General features: G+C 44.4%; 1 protein-coding gene across 1 annotated transcript; it reads right to left on the reverse strand.

Moving 5' to 3' along the window:
- Nucleotides 1–108: 108 nt before the first annotated feature.
- CALR3 (calreticulin 3) lies at nt 109–20,086 on the reverse strand. The gene is made up of 9 exons (XM_054578681.1): nt 19,996–20,086; nt 19,759–19,860; nt 17,109–17,312; nt 8,245–8,339; nt 5,212–5,388; nt 2,714–2,821; nt 2,495–2,626; nt 1,464–1,556; nt 109–252 (listed from the first exon to the last, which is right to left on the reverse strand). Exons 1-9 carry the CDS (start codon nt 20,084–20,086, stop codon nt 109–111), a joined length of 1,146 nt encoding a protein of 381 aa, XP_054434656.1.
- Between the last annotated feature and the right edge of the window lie 67 nt (nt 20,087–20,153).

Raw genomic sequence — 20,153 nt, forward strand, 5'->3', positions numbered from 1 at the left:
AACTGGACAAACTGGACAAATTACCACGTATGTAGACATTTGAGATTTTAAATGTAGGTTAAAGTAGAAACAAGGTTAACCAGCCATCTTTATCTGGAATGGGGGTGACTACAGTTCGTCCCTCCTGTGAAATCTCCTGAAGTCGTTTGCTTTCCCATCAGACTTGCTCATCAGGAACTCCTCCTCATCCTCCTCACGGGCCCTCTTCGCTTCCTCTTTGGCTTGGATGGCGTCCATCTCTCTTTCTGGGCCCTGCGGAAAGAAACAAAGAGCCGGGTGGCCGAGGACTGCACTTCCTGGGGGATGGCTGGGCCTGAGTGTGCAACCTGCGCCTGCCTTCTGAAAGCCTCCGCTCCAGGTCCGGGGCTAAAGAGCCCCTGAGGCCATCAGGTCCTAACCCCTGGAACCTGTCAATGTGACCATAGGTGGAGAAAAGGTCTTTGCAACTGGGATTAAATTAGGTATGTTGAGATTATCCTGGATTATCAGGTGGCCCCTAAATGCCATCATAGGTGTCCTGATAAGAGAGAGATTTGAAGCACACGCAGAAGAGGAGAAGCCAGCATCGCATGGAGACAGAGGCAGGGATTAGAGTGATGTGGCCCCAAACCAAGGAACAGCAGAAGCCACCAGGAGCTGGACAAGGCCGGAAGAGGGTCCTCCCTAGATCCTTGAGACGAGTGTGGCCATGCTGACACCTTGATGTCAGCCCATTGATACTGATTTTGGACTTCTGGCCTCCAGAACTGCGAGAGAAGAAATTTGTGTTTTAAGCCAGCCAGTTTATGGTCATTTGTTCTGGCAGCCCCAGGAAATGAACACACCCCCACCCTTCTTTCTGTTCCCAGAGCACATAGGTCCCTGTCCTTCAACCAGCTGACCAGTGAATGGGTGATAAAAGGAGGCCTTAGAGCCTAAGTGAGGAAATCCAGGGAATGTGAAATTGGATGACACACTGACACCTGTTTGGCTGGCAGGAAACTTGTGACCCAGCCCATCCACTCCTGGGCTTGTGTTCATTGAAAGACACACACAGGAGTGATTGTAATAGCCTTATGCATGAGGCCACAAGCTGGAAGCCACCCAAAGCTGCATTGACAGAAAACAGTTACATATCTTCTGGGATATTCTCGCTGGAGGAATGAGCTACTGCTGCATATGATAATATAAATGCATCTCACAATACTGCCTAAGCGAGTAAATATTAGATGGCGCCATGTATATGCCTTTCAAAAGGAGGTGGAATTGACCTACGGTGGCGGGAGAGCGGTCACTATGGGGGAAGAGTATCGTCTGGGAGGCAGGGTGAGGAGGCTCCTGGGACTCTGGCCACGTCCTGCCACTTGACCTAGGAGGAGTGCTCATGAGTGAGTTTATCAAGCCCTCCAGCCCTTTCTTATGTATTAGACTCAAGGACAGAAATAAATAAATAATGAAAGAAAAGTTCGGTGCGTTCATTGTACCTTCGTCTCACCCCAGGTGGCCTTGCCAAAATTATCGGCGTACTCTTCATCATCTGTGATCAGGAAGTTATCGAAGATGGTTCCAGATCTCACCTGCAGATGAAAATAAGGCCTTCCTTACTGATGTGAGAGATGTAACAACTTTCTCCCAAGAAACAATTGTATTTTTTTTGCTCAATGCTGTGGCAGTGATTAGCTCTCAGAAGCAGTGCGTGCTTAAACCCATTTCTAGAAAGCCCATTCCCTCCAGGGCACTGGTTTTCAAACCTCACTGCCTATTGGGATCACCAAGAACATTTTTGAAACTGCCTGGTCTCAGCCGCGGGGATACCGGTTTAAGTAGTCTGGGAGCTGCCCGGGCATTGAGCTTTAAGAGTGCCCCGATGGCTTGCACTCTCAGCAGTATTCAAGAACTGCAGCTTGAGAACATTACTGTGCAACTTGTAGGCCATGGACTGGCAGCATCAGCACCACTGGGGAGCCTGGTGGGAGCACAGAACCTCAAGCTCCACCCTGGGCCTGCTGCATCAGGATCTGCAATCTTGTCCTAAAGCTGATGGACCCACAGGTCAACTCCGAGCAGAGGAGTGACCAGTTCCCAGGGGACAGGGAGGCAGACAGAAAGTACCCAGAGAGTGGGAAAGTCATCTGTTTTGGCCACAGTTGTATGTCTCAGGTCCAGGTGTGGGTGTCAGGCACACAAGCAGGAGCTCAAGGAATACTAGCGATGTGAATGAAGAAGTTTAGGCTGAAGTTCAGAGTTATTAAACTAAAGCAAATTTAAAATCCAGTGACCTCCCCTGGCCAGGTAGCTCAGTCAGTTAGAGCATCATCCCAATGAGCTAACGTTGCGGGTTGATTCCAGGTCAGAGAACATACAAGGGTCAACCAATGAAGGCATAATAAATGGAATAACAAATTTCTCTCTCAAAAAAGAAAGAAAGAAAGAAAGAAAGAAAGAAAGAAAGAAAGAAAGAAAGAAAGAAAGAAAGAAAGAGGAAGAAAGAAGGAAAGAAAGAAAAACCAGTGACCTGCCAAAGTTCCAGCCCGATGGCACCGATGTTCTCATATTCTGAGAGGTCGTATTCCATCAAATAGTTGGTGTTTTTCATCTTTTGATGGAGCCAAACGTCTTTATCTATACCTTCCGGTTTCAGACCATCCTGCAACAACAAACCCTATGTGTGGTCCCCAGCGATGCAGCAGAGGAGGGGCAGCCCGAGAGCGGCAGAGGAGGAAGGCGCCCGCACCTGGTATGGAGGCTTCTGCAGCATCGGCGCCTGCCAGTCCCCATCCAGTTCGTGGTTCCAGTCACTTGGCTTGCTGGCACTGGCATCCAGAAAATGCTTCTCCCAGTCCTTAAAATACATGTAGGAAAAAACCCCCAGATTTTCAGATTTGAGAAAGGAAATTCTTAGCTACCAGGAGACAAGGGCAGGCCTGTGACTCAGGTTGCTATTTCCTCATCTGCTGCTCAGTTTGGTGGTGGAAGGGCCAGGCACTCAGGGTCCAGAACCCACCAAGGGTCTCCGGGCCATGCACTGGCGGAATGTTCTAACTACCCCCTGGCCCAACCCACGTGACTGCAGCACTTTCCTCATGCTGTTGAGAGAGCTGGCAACATGGGAAACTCGTAACAGTGGCTAAAGGTAAAACGATGGGCAAAAAGTGATGGCGGGAAAGGGGGCCACACATTCACTGGTGGTTAGTTAACTCTGTCCTACATCGCAGTCACACATGGACTATCCCAGGGAGAGGCAGGACAACTAAGAAAGGTCCCAACATTCGCCTGGGTAGCATGAGAAAAGAAATTATTATTGAAATCTCTTATAGATAAACACTCACATACAAAACACATATATAATACATATACACATATATTTATATACACATCTATGTATAATATAGAGAAGTATACATATATGCATATTTATACATACATGTATACCTATATATACATGTCTGTATACATATGTATATGGCATAGTAGGTATTGAATGAACAGTTGTTGAATAAATGAATGGATGAGAAAAAGTTGCTATGGATTAATATTCACACAAACACATACAAAAGCATCGAAGTCATGTACAATGGTGTTTCTTCTTTCAGAACTGAGAAATTGTAGATGTTTTTCACTTCCTGGTTTTTTCATGATACTCTGTAACTTCTCCAGGATCCATACTTGGGAGTTAGTTGCTTCTCCTGCTTTTGCCCAGACCCCAAAGGGCAACTGATAAACCCCTGCTGTGTTAGGATCCAGAAAATGGTTACAATTCAATCTGAGTAGCAGGCTCCCTGGTAGAATTGTGGGTTTCTAGATCCTAATGCCATAAGGAACCAATTTGGTTAGGAGCTCACAGGCAACTGAGCATAGGGATAAAACACAGCCAGTTCCGAGAGGAGCTTCTGAAAGCATGATGAGTCCCCTGTGGGGACCCGTCTCCACCCAAACCGCTGCAGAAGGGGTTGGGTCACAGGGTTTCTTTGCCATTCTGTGCCTTGTTTAAAGTCAGTCCTCTTTCCATGTGAAAACTCCTTTTTTTTTGTTTATTTGTTTCTAAGGTAAGAAAGGGAGGTGAAAAGTTTGCTTGTTTTTTTTTTCCTTGAGATATGATGGTAAAACCTTATGATTGGAGATTTACCCTAATCTGAAGTCATTCTCGTTGATTGCACACCATGGATTCCAAATTCATGGAACTTAACTTTCAATTACTTATAGAAAAAAAGGATTACCAAATAATTTAATAGTCTGAACAGGATGACATTTTGATTTAATAATTATGTTCAGTCTGTGATGAGGTATTTGATTATTAGATAGCAATACAACTAATACGTTGTCAGAAACTGTCAACATGAGCCCAATACTCTAGTTATGACAAAGACAACTGTCTTCAGATAAATGGCTCAGGCTCTGGTGCGGCATACGATGTTCAAAACAAAACATCACAACAATAAAGAAACTCGGATCAAAAGAGAAAAGTAGCTGTAGTGGGTAGTTCCCCAAAAGATTTGTCTGCGTCCTAAAGCTGGGAATCTGGGAATGCAATCTGTTTGAGGCAGATCAACTGGATTATTCAGGTGGACCCTAAATCCAATGATAAATGTCTTTACAAGAGATAGAAGAGACACAAGAAGAGGAGAAGACCACGTGGAGATGACGCCAGAGGTCGGGGTGATGTGTCTACCAGCCAAGGAAGGCTTGAAGGCAACAGACAGCTCGAAGAACACAGGAAGGATCGTCCCCCAGAGCCTTCAGAGGGAGAGTGGCCCTGCTGACACACTGCCTCCTAACTCTGGCTTCAAGAAGACCCAGAAGAGCACACACTTCCGTCCTTTAAGCCATCCGCTCCCAGGCGCTTTGTTACAGCAGCTCTGGGAAATTCGCACACAACTGTTGGGTTCACTGATCTTGGCCATCAGTCACAAGTGTGAGGGAGGCTCCAAAAATACTTCACCTTCAAAAGCAGGATAACAAAAAAAATTTTCATTTTTAAAAGGTTGCTGACGCATGTAACCTTGGTTAAAAAGAAGAGACGCTACTCACTCTGATCTCCGGGACTACAAACCTGTCACGATGCCTCGAGGCAGGCAGACCTGCGGCTGGTTTCAGCACTCACGAGCCCAAGAGAGCATTTTGATCATCGCGACGTCGTCATCAAGACCGCCAGCCACGCAGCAATCGCACAGGACCCTGTACTTACAAAGGTTGCTCGCACATTTTCTATAGTTGTCTGGGAAAAATCCGCACCTGGGGTTTGTTCTCTTTCTCCTTGGACTCTGCTGAAGACTTCTCTGTCTTCTTCAATGACGTTAAGTTCCAGTCATACTCAATGCTGCCGGATTCAATCATTTGGCCGTCAATTTTCACCCCGTAAGTGAGATCTGGTCTTAAGATCAGAGTGTAGAGGTGTGTAAAGCCATCAACCTGCACATTTTAGGGGAGAAAAAGGATAACAAAGAGATGTCTTGAGGCACGTCTAAACATGCAGTTTAAGTTATCATCAGTCAAAAAGACTTGTTATCAACAGCAAGAAGGGCGGCTCTAGGAACAGGGGTTGCCTGGACTGTAACAGGGTGTCCTGCAGCAGACTCGCCCCTTGGTAGGGCAGTGCTATCGGTAGGCTTCTCTCAACTGGCTGGTTCCGCCTTGTGCAAAGTATGGCTCCCACTATAATCCCACAGGCAGCTCCGATGGGGAGGTTGGTAAAAACCATGGGACAATGGAGCTGTTTATGAAAAGTTATGTGTAAAACAATTTCCTGTCCTATACTCTGAAAGATTTCAAATGAAGCCCACGCTCTAACATAGGCGAGAACCTCCTGATGCTCTGAGCTGTCCAACAATGGAAGCTCCAGGAGGGCCGGCCCAGTGTCTCTCTCGGTGACAGTTAAAGCCCTGGGCCAGACACAAGGGAAGCATTTAACAAAGACACAATTAAAGAAAAGTGGGAGGTGGCTGGCAGGGGCCTGGGGAGGCTGGGGGTGACATGTCAGCAGTGGAGGGGACTCCTGCAGCACATACTCTGGCAGGGGTTCTCAAAGGGCGGCCCGACAGCATCAGCAACGTGCCCCCAGGTGCACCCCAACCTGCCGCGTCAGAACCTAGTGGATCTCTGGTCACTTTCACAGGCCCTTCAGGGACACTGACACTGCCCAGGTTTAGGAGCCACCGCCCCAGCATCTTACAGGGTCTGGGTCTGTGTCAGGAGGATGCTCTCTCTGCCAAGAGCCGAAGCTGAAGGCCTCTTCAGTTCCCGTCTGTTCTGCCCTGCTGGACAGGCCACTGCTGTCCACACAGTAACAAATGGCTCTGTCTGGGGTCAACACTACAGTCCCCAAAGTGAGTGTGTGACACCTGAGCACCCGCTTCTCTCAATGCTCTCCCCCTGCTCTCCGTTGGCCTTTCAACCCCCTTTCCTAATTTAGACTTTAGACTTTAGGCTCCCTAGCCCCATTGCTGGGGACCCCCACGATTTGGCTACCAGAGCAGAGCCTCCTGGGGATCCCCTCCACTCCCACACATACGCAAACGGCATGAAAAGGCATCTTAATCCCAACCATCAGCCTGAGCTTCAGACGCCAGCTTCCAATAGCTTATTGACACCTCTACCTGGATGTCTGCCAGGATTTCACACCCAACTGTTCACACACAACTCCCCAGTCCGCCCTGGTCCCCTGCTTGGCCTTTGTTTTCCCTCCTGATTAACAGCCATGCCGCAGAGTCATCATCCACATTCTTGGTCTGCACGTTCCAGACATCACCAAGTGCTCTGAACCCCACTCCTGAATTATGTCAAAACGCTCCCGTGGTCTGCATTCCACCAGGGCCTCGGCCTGACAGTCTCACCCGTCTCCCTGCCTGTTGACCACCCTGCCCCTCCACCCACCCTCTCCAGAACGTCTGAGCTACTTTTTTAACATGCAGATCAGACCCCTTGAGGGTTCACTGCCTGCGGAGGGGTCTCGCCCTTTCTTTCCAGGATCACAGAGGGAATCAGAACCCCCGTGAAAACAATGGCGCCCCTCCCCGGGAAGACCAGAATGCCGACTGGCTGCTGCGAATCGGTGCTCCTTCTGCAGATGTGTCTTATTTTTCTAACAGGCCGCAGAAACGTCGGACAGCATCGGAGGGAGCCATCACACTGCGAGTGTCTCTCAGGGCCCTGGAGGCTTGTTGACCCCAGGCGGTCACGCTTTGGCCGCCGGGGCTGGTCCAGGCTGGATCTCACAGCCTCCACAGTGACGTGCAAAACAGAGCAATTTCTTGGGAATCAGTTGTAAAGACCTGCCCTTTGGTTCCAACACTGTCGGGGGAGGAAGACTTGGACTGTGGGCTTCCCATCGCCCCGCAGAAGGGTTGTCAGGTCAAGGTGTGCACGGGGTGAGGGGAGCTCACAGTCCAAGGGACCCACAACATCAGAAAGTGGGACGCCAAGAGTGACTGTGCTACCAAGGGAGACACGCGGGGGTTTTGTGCAGAGGTCTATTGTCCCCTGCTTGGGTTAGGAATGAACAAGTGACAGTTACAGGGGCTTCCACTGCATACTCTCAATGGTCTTGAAACACACTGGGGCCTCCCGCCCAAATTCACCCAGATTCACAGAGGCCTCTCATGTCAGAGCTCTGGGTCCTGGGGACACCTCGGGGACAAGTCCCTGCTTCCTGGTGCTTACAGTCAAATGAGGGGGGGCATTGGGAACATACCTCCCCTCCATAGGCCCTCATGCCAGGGACTCAACACAGGCTGCCTCTTTGGGGAAGCCCCAGGCAGGGCCACTGAGTTATATCAAGTGAGTCCTAAGACCTAGGGAGTCATTTTCACAGATATCCTGGTTAAACAGGTAAGAGTGCATGCTTCTAGACATATTCCTATCTTTAAATGTTTTTGTATTTCGAAGATTAATTTCTTCAGGTTGGTTTTCAAGAACTAATGAATGAGACCAAGAATATTTCATTCCTTAGTGATGATGGGAATAGCTAAAACGTGACCATCCTGTTGTAACTCTGATGAGGCAAATTATAAATGGGTGTCATCGCTCACAATAAGAAGTGAAAAGTGAGTGTGCCCTCCTGATACAGAAAAACTCCAGAAGCCGAACCAAAGGAGTGGACAAGCGTCTCTAATGGGCCTGCTAAATTGGAAAATGGGGAGAGAGGTATGTTCGCCAAGACCCATCCCTGGCCCATTCAAATATTTTAAGATAAAAACTCTTTGCTCCAAACTTATGTTATCATCTGACAAGAGTTAACACAATCACTGATTTGCATACAAAATCATTTACCTTACACCTGATAGGTTTCTTGTTTGCATGATATTGATTCTTGAAATGTAAAATAACATGAACTTTGTTGATATCAAATCCACAAATATCAGGTCCTACAAAAAGAAAACAAAAAACAAACCCCAAACATTAGCTGCTCTCAATTTCCTTGCATAATGCATCACCACAGGATACTCCAACTGTCCTCCTGAAATAACACCCAAGGCAGAGGAAGCTTACATATCCTGGAATAATCGGATCTGTACGTGGAGACATTTAAATGGACAGTGATACCCTTCTCAGTTCAGGTCACCTCTTTGTTCCCCGCAGCCACTTTGGACTGAAGTGTAAGCCAACATGTAAGAAAAGGAAGGTTTAACAGTCTAATAAGCAATCCCGACCTGCTTCCTGAATCTGGAGCCCTTGCTTGGAAGCTCTGACCAGTGTACCTGTACCCAGGTGAGGCCTTCGGAGCTGGGCTGACTGGCTCTGACCCCAACTCTCGTTCACTGTGTTGAGACATGGTTGCAACCATGCAGCTTCCCCAGGCTTCAGGGTTAATCTTGACTTCACAAAGCTATTTTGCCAATTAAGTGGGCTAATGTATTTAAAATCCAATACTTGTTGCTATTAATGTTATGCCCCAAGACAACACACACTTTCTTAATGATAATGCCAAAGTATAAGCAAAAGGGGGCTGTGATCAGTATACAGGTTCTGATGAACTGTAAAAGCTAGAGTCCGATTCAAAAGTTACTGATTTTTTAATCGGCACAGAGGTCAGCACACTCCCCCTCCTGGGAGCACTGCCGCGCCTTTCCCTTCCCCATCTTCTCCTCACAGGCATGCATCTCCTAAACTGTAGGGAACCGCATGAGAGATCTGCCACCAGGGGAGCAGTGCGCAGCGGCAGCTCGTCCTGAGCTAAGCCCTGAGCCTGTCTCCAAGGTCCCCTTCACTCTGACTTTCCAGTGAGCCAAAGCAGCCCCACCTAGGCTCTCTCCTGTTGCTTCTTCTATCCCAAGTCCTCCCTTGCTTCACTCTGCCAGGCTTTACTAAACATGCTCTTAAAATAAAATAAAATAAATTGGCACATGGTTCAGTTTCACTCACATAGGAACTGGAATGTTGTAGGACACTATATTCTCCGATTGGAGAGTAAGGATTTCTGAATATACTAAACAAAGTTTGCAGAAGGAATCCAGAAAATTCACCAAACCTTTGTGGGTTCCCTGACTATGGCTTCAGTGACCTTCAGCCTTAGGAAGGTGCTGAAGCATCCGGCTGGCTATCTCAGGCTGAATTCTCCCACTGACCCTGCCTGCACCTGCCCTGGGGATTCTGGGAGGCAAACCCTGCATCAACATAAGCAGATGACTGCGATCTTTTCTAGAACTCAGACTATGAACCTCCAGAATAAATGAAAGAGATCCGGGCTGCATGTAATTAAAGAATGTTATTGACTTGCCAGAGTAGATGAGACAGTGAACTTGGCAGTGGTGCCCTGAGGGACTGACAAAGAACAACATGTCTATCTCCCAGCCGAGTTCTCAGAGGACATGTGTTTATGTAATTTCCTCTTTTGTTTTCCCTGGAAAACATTCCAGTTCAATTTTTAAAACAAAAGCCACGTGAACTATTTGTATGAAAGTCTACCGCCTCAGGACTGAAACATGAAATTTATTTTTCCTTAGAAATTCCCACTCTATTCCTAAGCACCTACATGCTTTTATATTAAGCTTCAGAACACACCCTGAAAATCTGAACATTTTCTGTTAACCGCAATCATAAAATATTTACACACATAATGGATTTTGTTGTTTGTTTTTTTTTAGGAAATAGGGTAGGACAGATGGGCTCTGAAGTCAGACTGATCTGACTTTGGGCAAGTAGTGTAATGATTCCACAAGTCAGTTTTCTCATTTGCAAAGTAGGGGCTGTGTTCCCTGGTTCCTAGGGTTTTAAATATAATCTAAGGCCCTTGGCAAGAGCCCAGTAAAATGTACTTCTCTCCTCGGCTTCAACACCACAGGCTTCAGCAAGCTGCTCTCACAGCAAAGGCTGTGGCCGAGCCGTCTCAGAGAAGGCCTAGCAGTGACATGGTGGGTTTGAGTAAAATGAAACTGATTTTGAGTTAAAGGCAAAAATAACACAGAAATTTTTTAATTTTATTTTTACTATATTTTAATATTTTATTACATTTTTCATAAATATTTTAAAAAATTATATTTTATTGAATATGCTATTACAGTTGTCCCATTTTTTCCCTTTATTCCCCTCCGCCCTGCACCACCCCTCCCACCAGTATTCCCACCCACCTAGTTCAGGTCCATGGGTCATATGTGTAATTTCTTTGGCTTCTCCATTTCCGATACGATTCTTAACCTCCCCCTGCCCATTTCGAACCTACTATTTATGCTTCTTATTCCCTGTACCTTTTCCCCCACTCTTTCCCCTCCCTCTCCGATTTCCATTTCTGATTCTGTTCCTGTTCTAGTTGTTTGCTTAGTTTGCTTCTGTTTTTAGGTTCAGTTGTTGATAGTTGCAAGTTTGTTGTCATTTTACTGTTCATAGTTTTTGATCTTCTTTTTCTTAGATAAGTCCCTTTAACATTTCATATAAGGGCTTGGTGATGATGAACTCCTTTAACTTGACCTTATCTGGGAAGTACTTTATCTGCCCTTCCATTCTAAAGGATGGCTTTGCTGGATAGAGTAATCTTGGGTGTAGGTCTTTGTCTTTCATGACTTTGAATACTTCTTGCCAGCCCCTTCTTGCCTGCAAGGTTTCTTTTGAGAAATCAGTGGATAGTCTTATGAGAACTCCTTTGTAGGTAACTGTCTCCTTTTCTCTTTCTGCTTTTAAGATTCTCTCCTTATCTTTAATCTTGGATAATATAATTATGATGTGCTTTGGTGTGCACCTACTTGGGTCCAACTTCTTTGGGACTCTCTGAGCATCCTGGATCTCCTAGAAGACTATTTCCTTGGCCAGATGGGGGAAGTGCTCCATTTTTCAAGTAAGTTTTCAATTTCTTGTTCTTCTCCTTCTCCTTCTGGCACCCTGATGATTCAGATGTTGGAACATTTAAAGTTGTCCTAGAGATTCCTAAGCCTTTCCTCATTTTTTTGAATTCTTGTTTCTTCATTCTGTTCTGATTAAATGTTTATCTCTTCCTTCTGCTCCCAGTTGTTTATTCGAGTCCTGGTTTCCTTCCCTTTACGGTTGGTTCCCTTGTATGTTTTTCTTTGTTTCACTTTGCATAGCCTTCACTTTTCCCTCCATTTGGAGACCATACTCAACCAATTCAGTGAGCATCCAGATTACCAGTGTTCTGAACTGTGCATCTGACAGGTTGGCTATCTATTCATCACTTAGTTCTATTTTTGGAGCTTTTATCTGTTCTTCCATTTGGGTCATATTTCTTTGTCTCAGCAGGCTTGTTACATTGTGAAGGGGTGGAGCTTTAGGTATTCACCAGGGTGGGGCAACTCTGGTCCACACTGTGCGTGGGGGAGGGGTCCAAGAGGGAACAATGCCACTTGCTCGGCTCTTGGCTGGCTTTCAGTCACTTCCCCCACTACCCACAAGCAAATTGGGCCCTTCTGGTGCTGATTGCCAGGTGGGTGGGTTTGCATACATTTTATGACCCTGTGGGTCTCTCCAACGGACTCGTCTGTGAGACTGGGAGTCTCTCTTGCGGCCGCAACCCCCACAGGATTTTATAGCCAGAGGTTTTGAGGATTTCTTTTCCTGCACTGGAACCCTGGATTGCATGGTCTGTCTCACTCCCCAGCTGTTCCTCCCAGTTTACCTGCACATAAATGTGGGACCACCTGGTCCATCAGCTGCCACCTTGCCCTCTTGGTTTTTCAGCTGCTGCCTTACCATGGCATCCTCTCTGCCCTGGCTGCCCATCTCCACCCCTCCTACCGGTCTGGAGGAATGTTTCTTCTTTAACTTCTTGGTTGTTGGACTTCCATACAGTTCAATTTTCTGGCAGTTCTGGTTATTTTTTGTTTTTAAATTTGTTGTCCTTCTTTTGGTTGTGCAAGGAGGCAAAGTGTATCTACCTATGTCTCCATCTTGGCCGGAAGTCAAAATTTCTTTTTTTTTTTAAACTTCAAAGTATGCTGCTTCACAATTCGGGTATAGCAAACCTACGTATATTTAAAAATAGTATTTTGGTGGATTTTGTCTACCAAACCTAACTAAACCAAATTTTTGTGAAATCAGCTCTAATTCAACAGGTAATATTTTTTTGCCAGCTATTTCTGCCATCCATTTTAAAGAGAATAACAAAAAACAAAACCCAAGACATTTCAATTTCTTTTTAAATAAAGACTTCTACCAGTCTACATTTTAAACTCAAGAGTAAATGTAAAAAAATAGTTAATTAATTTTAAAAAAGAGTACATGCAAGGCACAGCAGAGGAGAAAGGACTCTGGGAGAGGGGTTGGGGACTGTGCAGTCTATGGAAACTGAATCTACCTAATGCTGTGGCCTTGGAGAAGTCACCTTGCTCTCCAAAAGGAGCAAGCAGAGTTCTACTTAAATCTAATAACTAAGCTGATATCTAGTAACGTCTAAAGAATATGTAATATTCTTTCTACTTCTACAATGATACTATGACCAGCTGTATGTATAAATAGAAGGCCAGCATAACCAGGTGTCTACAGCCTGGTGCTGACAGAGATAAGCATGGCAAAACTACAGGAAACAAAAATTCTGCAAGACAAATGTGTCAGATGAGGGAAAAGAATTTTAAAGAATGAGTCCACAGCCCTGGCTTGTGTGGTTCAGTGGATTGAGTGCTAGCCTGTGAACCGGAGTCACCGGTTCAATTCCCAGTCAGGGCGCACCCCTGGGTTGCAGGCCAGGTCCCCAGTAGGGGGCGTAGAAGAGGCAATCACACACTGATGTTTCTCTCCCTCTCTTTCTCCCTTCCTTCCCCTCTCTAAAAATAAATAAATAAATCTTTTTTAAAAAAGTCTCAAAATTTGGACTATAATTATTTAAAAAATATGTTCATTTTTTTTTTTTACTGTATTGTAAAACACAAAAGATCTACTACCTTAACCATTTTAACTATACAGTTCAGTGGTATTGAATACACTCACAGTGTTGTGCAACCATCATTGCTATTCTATTACCACATTTTTCATCTTGTAAAATGGAAACTTTATACCCATTAAACACTGAATCCCTATCATTCTTTTTTCCCAGCTCCTGGCAACCACCATTCTACATTGTTTCTATGACCTTGGCAAATCTAAGTAACACATATATGTGGAATAATAAAACATGTGGTCTTTTGTGACTTGCTTCTTTCACATAGAATAATATCTTCAAGGTTTATATTGTAGCATGAATCAGAATTTCTTTCCTTTTTAAGGCTGAGTAATATTCCAATGTAAGAATAAACCACATTTTGTTTTTCCACCCACCTGTCCACAGACACGGGCTGAATCCTCCAGTTTTGTTCTTTTTCAAGATTGTTTTGGCTGTTCAGAGTCTCTTGAGAGTCCACGTGAATTTTAGGATGGGTTTTTCTACTTCTACAAAAAAAAATTGGAATTTTGATAGTGATTGGATAGTCTGTAGATCACTTTGAGTAGTACTGACATTTTAACAATATAGTCTTTCAATCCATAAATGTGGGATGTGTTTCCATTTACTTAATTTCTTTCAGCAATAGTTTGTAGTTTTCACTTTACAAGTTTTTCAGCTCCTCAGTTATATTAATTCCTAAATATTTTACTCTTTTGGATGCTATTGTAAATGGAACCGTTTTGTAATTTCCTTTTCAGATTGTTGTTCGTCTATAGAAATGCAACTGTTTTGTGGGGTTTTTTCTTTCTTTTTTGCATTTTGACTTTGTATCCTGCTACTTTGCTGAATTTATTCATTAATTCTAATAGATTTTTTGGTGCAATCTTTAGGGTTTTCTACATATAAGGTTATGTCATCTGAAAACAAAGATAAAGATAATTTTTCTCCTTCCCTTCTAGTTTGGATGCCTTTCTTTTTCTTGACCAAATGCTCTGTCCAGAACTGTCAGCACTGAGTTGAATAAAAGTGGTGAAAGAGAGCATCCTTGTTTTGGGTCCTAATCTTAGAGGAAAAGCTTTCATTCTTTCACCATTGAGTATGATGTTTCACCATTGAGTATCATGCGGGTTTTTCACATGACTTCTATTATGTTGAGGTAGTTTCCTAGTTTGTTGAGGGTTTTTATCCTAAAAGGGTATTGAATTTTATCAAAACCTTTTTCTGCATCAACTGTAAGGATCATGATTTTTTCCCCCTTCATTCTGTTGATGTGACATATTACATTTGACCAATTTTAGTATGTCAAGCCACTTTGCAGTCCAGGAATAAATGCTAGTAGGTCATGGTATCCATATAATCCTTTTAATGTGCTGCTGAATTCCCTCTACTAGTATTTGGTTGAGGATGTTTGCCTTAAGGTTTGTAAAAGCTAGTTTTCTTACAGTGTCTTTGTCTGGTTTTGGTATTAGGTCAAAGTTGACTTCATAGAATGAGTTAGGAAGTCTATCCTCCACTTCAATTTTTTGGAAAAGTTTGAGGATTGGTTACTGTCTGGTATCCTTTCATTTCACCTTGTAGAACTCCCTTGAGCATTTCTTGCAAGGCAAGTCTAATGGTTATGAACTTCCTCAGCTTTTGCATACATGGGAATGTCTTACTTTCTCTCACACTTTTGAAGGACAGTTTTGCCAAATATGATTCTTGGCTGACAGCTGCTTTTAGCACTTTGAATATATCAGCCCACTGTCTTCTGGCCTTGAAAGTTCCTGTTGAGAAACCTGCTGATAATCTTATTCAGAATCCCTTGTATGTAATGATTCACTTCTCTATCTTTTGAAAATTTGATTATATTTATGTGTCATGACGTGGGTTTCTTCAGATTCACCTTAGAGTCCCTTGAGCTTCTTGGATGTTTACATCTATGTATTTCATCAAATTTGAGAAGTTTTCAACCATTATTTTTTCCATATATTCTCTGCCCCCGTTCCTCTCTTTCGTTTTTTTTAAATCGATTTCTGCAGGCTGTCTCTGTGTCAAGAGTCATCCTGAAGTGTAGACTTAAGGTTTTCTTGGGTCTTCTGTGTGTCTTTCCCTGAACATGTGTGCTTACTTTCTAATTTTCCCTGCATAGTTTTTTTTAAAAGTAACTTTTCTTTTTTAAAATTTATTTATTGATTTTTAGAGAGAAGGAAGAAGAGTGACAGAGGTAGGAACTGATTTGTTGTTCCACTTATTTATGCATTTATTGGTTGATTCTTGTATGTGTCCTGACTGGGGATCGAACCCACAATCCTGACGTATTTGAACGATGCTCTAACCAACTGAGCTACCTGGCCAGGGCTGCAGTTGTTTGTTTGTTTTTTGTTTTTGTTTTCAATGTCTCAGTCTTTAATGTCTAACTTTCTAAGGAAAAAAGGTAAAAAATGAGAGGAGAGAAGGGTGCTGGCCTTTTAATTCCCCTGGAAGTCACTCTCGCTGGAAGAGGAGAGGATTACAACAGCGAGGGGAGGTACAATGACGACTGCCCATCGCTTTGTCTGCACCTTTGTGGCCAGAGGCAAAAACCAGTGATCAGAGCTGAGAACCCTGATGTTTGGAGGGCAGAGTCCTTTTGGCCCACTTTGGCCCCTGCAAGCTGCATGTAAGCTGCTCCAGAATACTCGCACAGCTGTCCGTGGTTAGGGGCAGGAGATGGGTAGGTGCTAAAGGCTGAAGTGGACTGAAATCAACATTCCCAGAGTCCGCCTGGAAGCTGCAATCCTTCCACAGACTCCAGAGTCCCAACATATTTAAATCCGGCAGATTCTGCCAATACAATTGTTGTCTAGGTGGGGAGACAGATTCCTGGTGCTTTCTACTCTGCCGTCTTCCCAGAATCCTCTTCATTTGTAAAGCTTTTTGATCCACACACTTAAATTATGTCTAGTTCCTGTGACCCAATGTGGTCTCTTTCCATTCCAGCACAAATTTTATTGTATTTTTTTATAGATTTTTAAAAAGATTTTATTTCTTTATTTTTAGAGGGGGGAAGGGAAAGAAGGAGGGAGGGAGGGTGAGAAACACGTATGTGTGAAAGATGCATCAATCAGTTACCTCTCAACTGCGGACCTGGCCCACAACCCAGGCATGCGCCCTGACTGGGAACCGAACTGGTGACCTTTTGGTTTGCAGGCTGGCACTCAATCCACTGAACCACACCAGTCAGGGCCTAGCACAAATTTTAATCAAGTTCCCCTGGTGTCAGGAGACATTTAATATATTCCAGGGTTGGCAAGCTTTTTCTGCAAGGGGCAAGACAGTAAATGTTTTTGGCTTTGGGGGCCATATGGTCTCTGCTACAATGACTCAACTCCGCCTTTCCTGCTAGAAAGTGGCTCTAGACAAATGCAAATGAACTGAGTGAGGCTGCATCCCAATAAAACTTCACCTGTGGACACTGAAGTTTGAGTTTCGTATCACTTTCACGTGGCCAAAATCTCATCCTTCTTACAATTTTTTTTCAGTAATTCAAAAATGTTAAAACCCATTCTCAGCCCATGGGCTATACAGACACACAGGCTGTGGGCTGGTTTGATCCATGGGCAAGGTTTTCTGACTCCTGATACACTCACAATACTTATACTTACATTAATGTTAAGTAAAGAACTTTCTCAAAAGCATAATAGAATGGTATGGTTCCCTTTTGATAATATTAAATAGATTTAACAGTACTAAAAACCTTTGGTCAGACAAACTCAATACTACTATTTTAGCAATTTTAGTCTAAGGATCCTGCAAGGTGGAAGGTTTGCAAAGTCACCAGAAATGGCTGCATTGGACTACCGGAACTCACCAAACATAATATAGTAAGGGGACTTTCCACTCAGGTTCTTCTGATCCACGTCCGCAGGGAAGAGCTTAACATAGCCCCCTCCACAGTCCATCTTCTGCTCGTGTTTCACTGTGTACTGAATGACTAGTGTCTTCCCTTTATTGCTAAACGGCTTGAACCGTGCAGAGATGGCATAGAATCGGCTGTTTTGAGTGGTTTGCAGACCTTCAAACAAAAAACACTCATGAAAGATTAGGAATGACATGCTGCCCAGTGAGGCAAGGAATTAAACGACTGCCTTTTTCCCGTCTTCCAATAATAAACCTCCTAACCACTCCCATCCATCCAGTGCCCATAGCTCATGTGTGCAGTAACATACAACGTGCACCCCGCTAACAGGTTCTCTGATGCCACAGAACTTCTATTTGACACTCTCAGATGCTTTTGTACTTAATATACCACCGATGTCTTCTGTTGTAAAAACACTTCAGCTCTGAATGACAAACATGCATTCTAATTATAAATAAAAGGTTCATATTGCTTCCATTCATCTTCCAAGGGGTGGGAATATACAAGGAAGATTATGTAGCAACTGAATTAAAAAACACAGCATTCTACTTCTCAATTCTTTTCTTAAAAGTGACTCAAGAGGCACAACAGCAGGTGGAGGACAGAGTGCCGGGCTGTAAGGAAGTGCTTCATTGCACTGGGTGAGCTGGCCCATGGGTTTCATCCTTTTATGAAGATACCCTCCTTTGTCATGTGAGTCATCTTGTAATTGTTTCGTAAATTTAGGTGTTCATGTCAATACTATAACCCCCTCTTCAGTAGCTACTAGGCTCTGTACCAACTCCTTATCTTATACTGGAATTCATCAAACAAACCTGAAAATACAGCCAGTCTTATTATACCCTACCCCTCCTTGCTCCATACTCTGGCTTCAATAGCTGCCATTGCTGAGAGTCATCGTAAATGAACTTGGCATTTGTACCAATACATCCTGAACTCATGGCTGAACGCCCTACTACCACACCTCCACACCTCTATTGGTGTCTTCCATTCCTTCCTCACCTTTCCCTTTGCCGGGGGATTTGTAGCCCCTCCTCCTCCCTTGGCCCCTTCCACTGAGGCAATTCCTAAGGGCATATGCTTCACCATCTCCCTCCATATCTTAACACCCTCCTCAGCCACCCCCATGGCCTCTCGCCATCTCCCATCTCTGTCTGACTGAATTCTACTTATTTTTCCAACAGTGGCTTCTGTATCACAGTCCCAGGAGACTGCAACAGGAGGGACCAAATTAACCTGTATCCTCAGTGCCTTCCCCATGCCTGCACTCAGCAGACGTGTGCTGGAAGGAATGACATACACAGAATCTCAGGATTCCAGCTTGAAGGAAAGGAAAACACTGTGGAAAAACCCAAGTGACTCTAAGTGGGAATCCCTATCCTTCGACAAGCTTCACAGAATCACCTGTTTGTTTTCACTCCATTTTTCTGTCATATGGACTGAATTCTGACCAACTCTTTGGGTCAACATGTAACTTATAAAACACTGCAGATACAATTGAAAACCAGAGGCTGCCAGACAGGGAGGGCAACGTTGGAGTAACAGGGCCAAGATAAAGGTTGAATGGAAGATGGTGAAGAGGTAAATTTTTCATCTAAATCAGGAGTCAGCAAACTTTTTCTGTAAGGACAGAATATGAGTATTCTACACTTTGTCAGCCACTTGGTCTCTGTCCCAATTACTCAGTTTTGCCTTTGCAGTAAGGAAGCAGCTACAGGCTGTATGCAAACCGGTGAGCATGGCGATGTTCCAGGAAAGCTTTATTAACCCTGGCTGGGTAGCTCAGTTGGTTAGAGCATCCTCCTGATATGCCAAGCTTGTAGGTTCCTTCCCCCATCACGGCACATATGAGAATCAACCAATGAATGCATAAACAACAGATTAATGTCTCTCTAAAATAAATTTTAAAAATATAAAAAGTTTTATTTATGGACATTGAAATTTTGTTTCATTGACTTTTATATTATTTTTAAGTGTCACAAGATACTATTCCTCTTTTGATTTCCCCCAATGATTAAAAAGTGTAAAAACCATTCTCAGCTTGCTGGATGTACCAAAAAAACAAAACAAGCAAAAAACCCCCAAACAAACACAGGTGGGAGATGAGCTGTATTTTCTCTACCTTTCATCATCAGGAATGAGAAAAAGTCAGAATTGAGGTTGTCTTGGAACCAAGAGGCTACTGACTTGGAGGGTGGGGGTATAAAGGGAGGCCTCTGGGTGGGCTGAAAATGTTCCCTAGCTTGATCCGTGTACAGATGTAAACATTCACCCTGTTGTACCTCGTAAAACCTGTACACTTGATAGCACTTAACTTTACCTCGGGTTTTTTTTTTTCTTCTTAAAATGGAAAAAAAAAAAATTAGGTATCCTCTCTTTTTTCCTCCTCAGGGCAAGACCCAGGAGTGTCTGTAGTGCATACAAAACGGGGCGCTCTGGGCAAGTTAAAAAAGGGAGAGAGAAAACGCCAGACCCTACACAAGCTTTAGTTTCCTAACCTGTGAATGCGAGTAGGAGCTTAGGGGCGAGCCACACCTACCTTGAACGGTTGCTATGGGGAATCTAACATTTAGCTTAATTTTCTCAGGCACCCTAAACTAACCTTTGTCTTTCTCTTTATGGCCGTAAAATTTTCCTGATGAGAGTCTAAAATGCCCAAGCTGGGAGTCATTAGTGGATTGCACCCATCGGTTCCTCCAGCGCTCTGTGGGACGAAACAAAACCAGTTAGCGCTGAAAACTTAATCTGGGTCGTGGGCCAAAAGCGACTCGGGCCATCCGTTGGGCAGCACGGAACCGGGAAGTTTACGGCCCCGCCACCACGGGTGTCGCCCCTTCACCTCCGTCTGGAAACTCCTCCTGGAAGTAGACGGCGGCCAGCGCCACACGCAGCACGCATAACGCGCAGAGGAAGACCCGAGCCACGGCCATGGAAGACTGTGCGGAAATTCTGCTAACCGCCCCTTAGTTCCCAGCGGTGTCCGCGGCGAGCCGTGCC

The sequence above is a fragment of the Pteronotus mesoamericanus genome, unplaced genomic scaffold, assembly GCF_021234165.1.
Source record: "Pteronotus mesoamericanus isolate MK-2021 breed Mesoamerican mustached bat unplaced genomic scaffold, CSHL_Meso_final contig_502, whole genome shotgun sequence".
NCBI lineage: Eukaryota > Metazoa > Chordata > Mammalia > Chiroptera > Mormoopidae > Pteronotus > Pteronotus mesoamericanus.

Coding starts and splice junctions, on each gene's coding strand:
- CALR3 (XM_054578681.1), bottom strand. CDS start 20,086: ATGGCCGTGGCTCGGGTCTTCCTCTGCGCGTTATGCGTGCTGCGTGTG. Junction 19,861..19,995: donor GGAGGAGTTTCCAGACGGAG/GTGAAGGGGCGA, acceptor TTCGTCCCACAG/AGCGCTGGAGGAACCGATGG. Junction 1,557..2,494: donor TCGGGCTGGAACTTTGGCAG/GTCACTGGTTTT, acceptor TTTCATCTGCAG/GTGAGATCTGGAACCATCTT.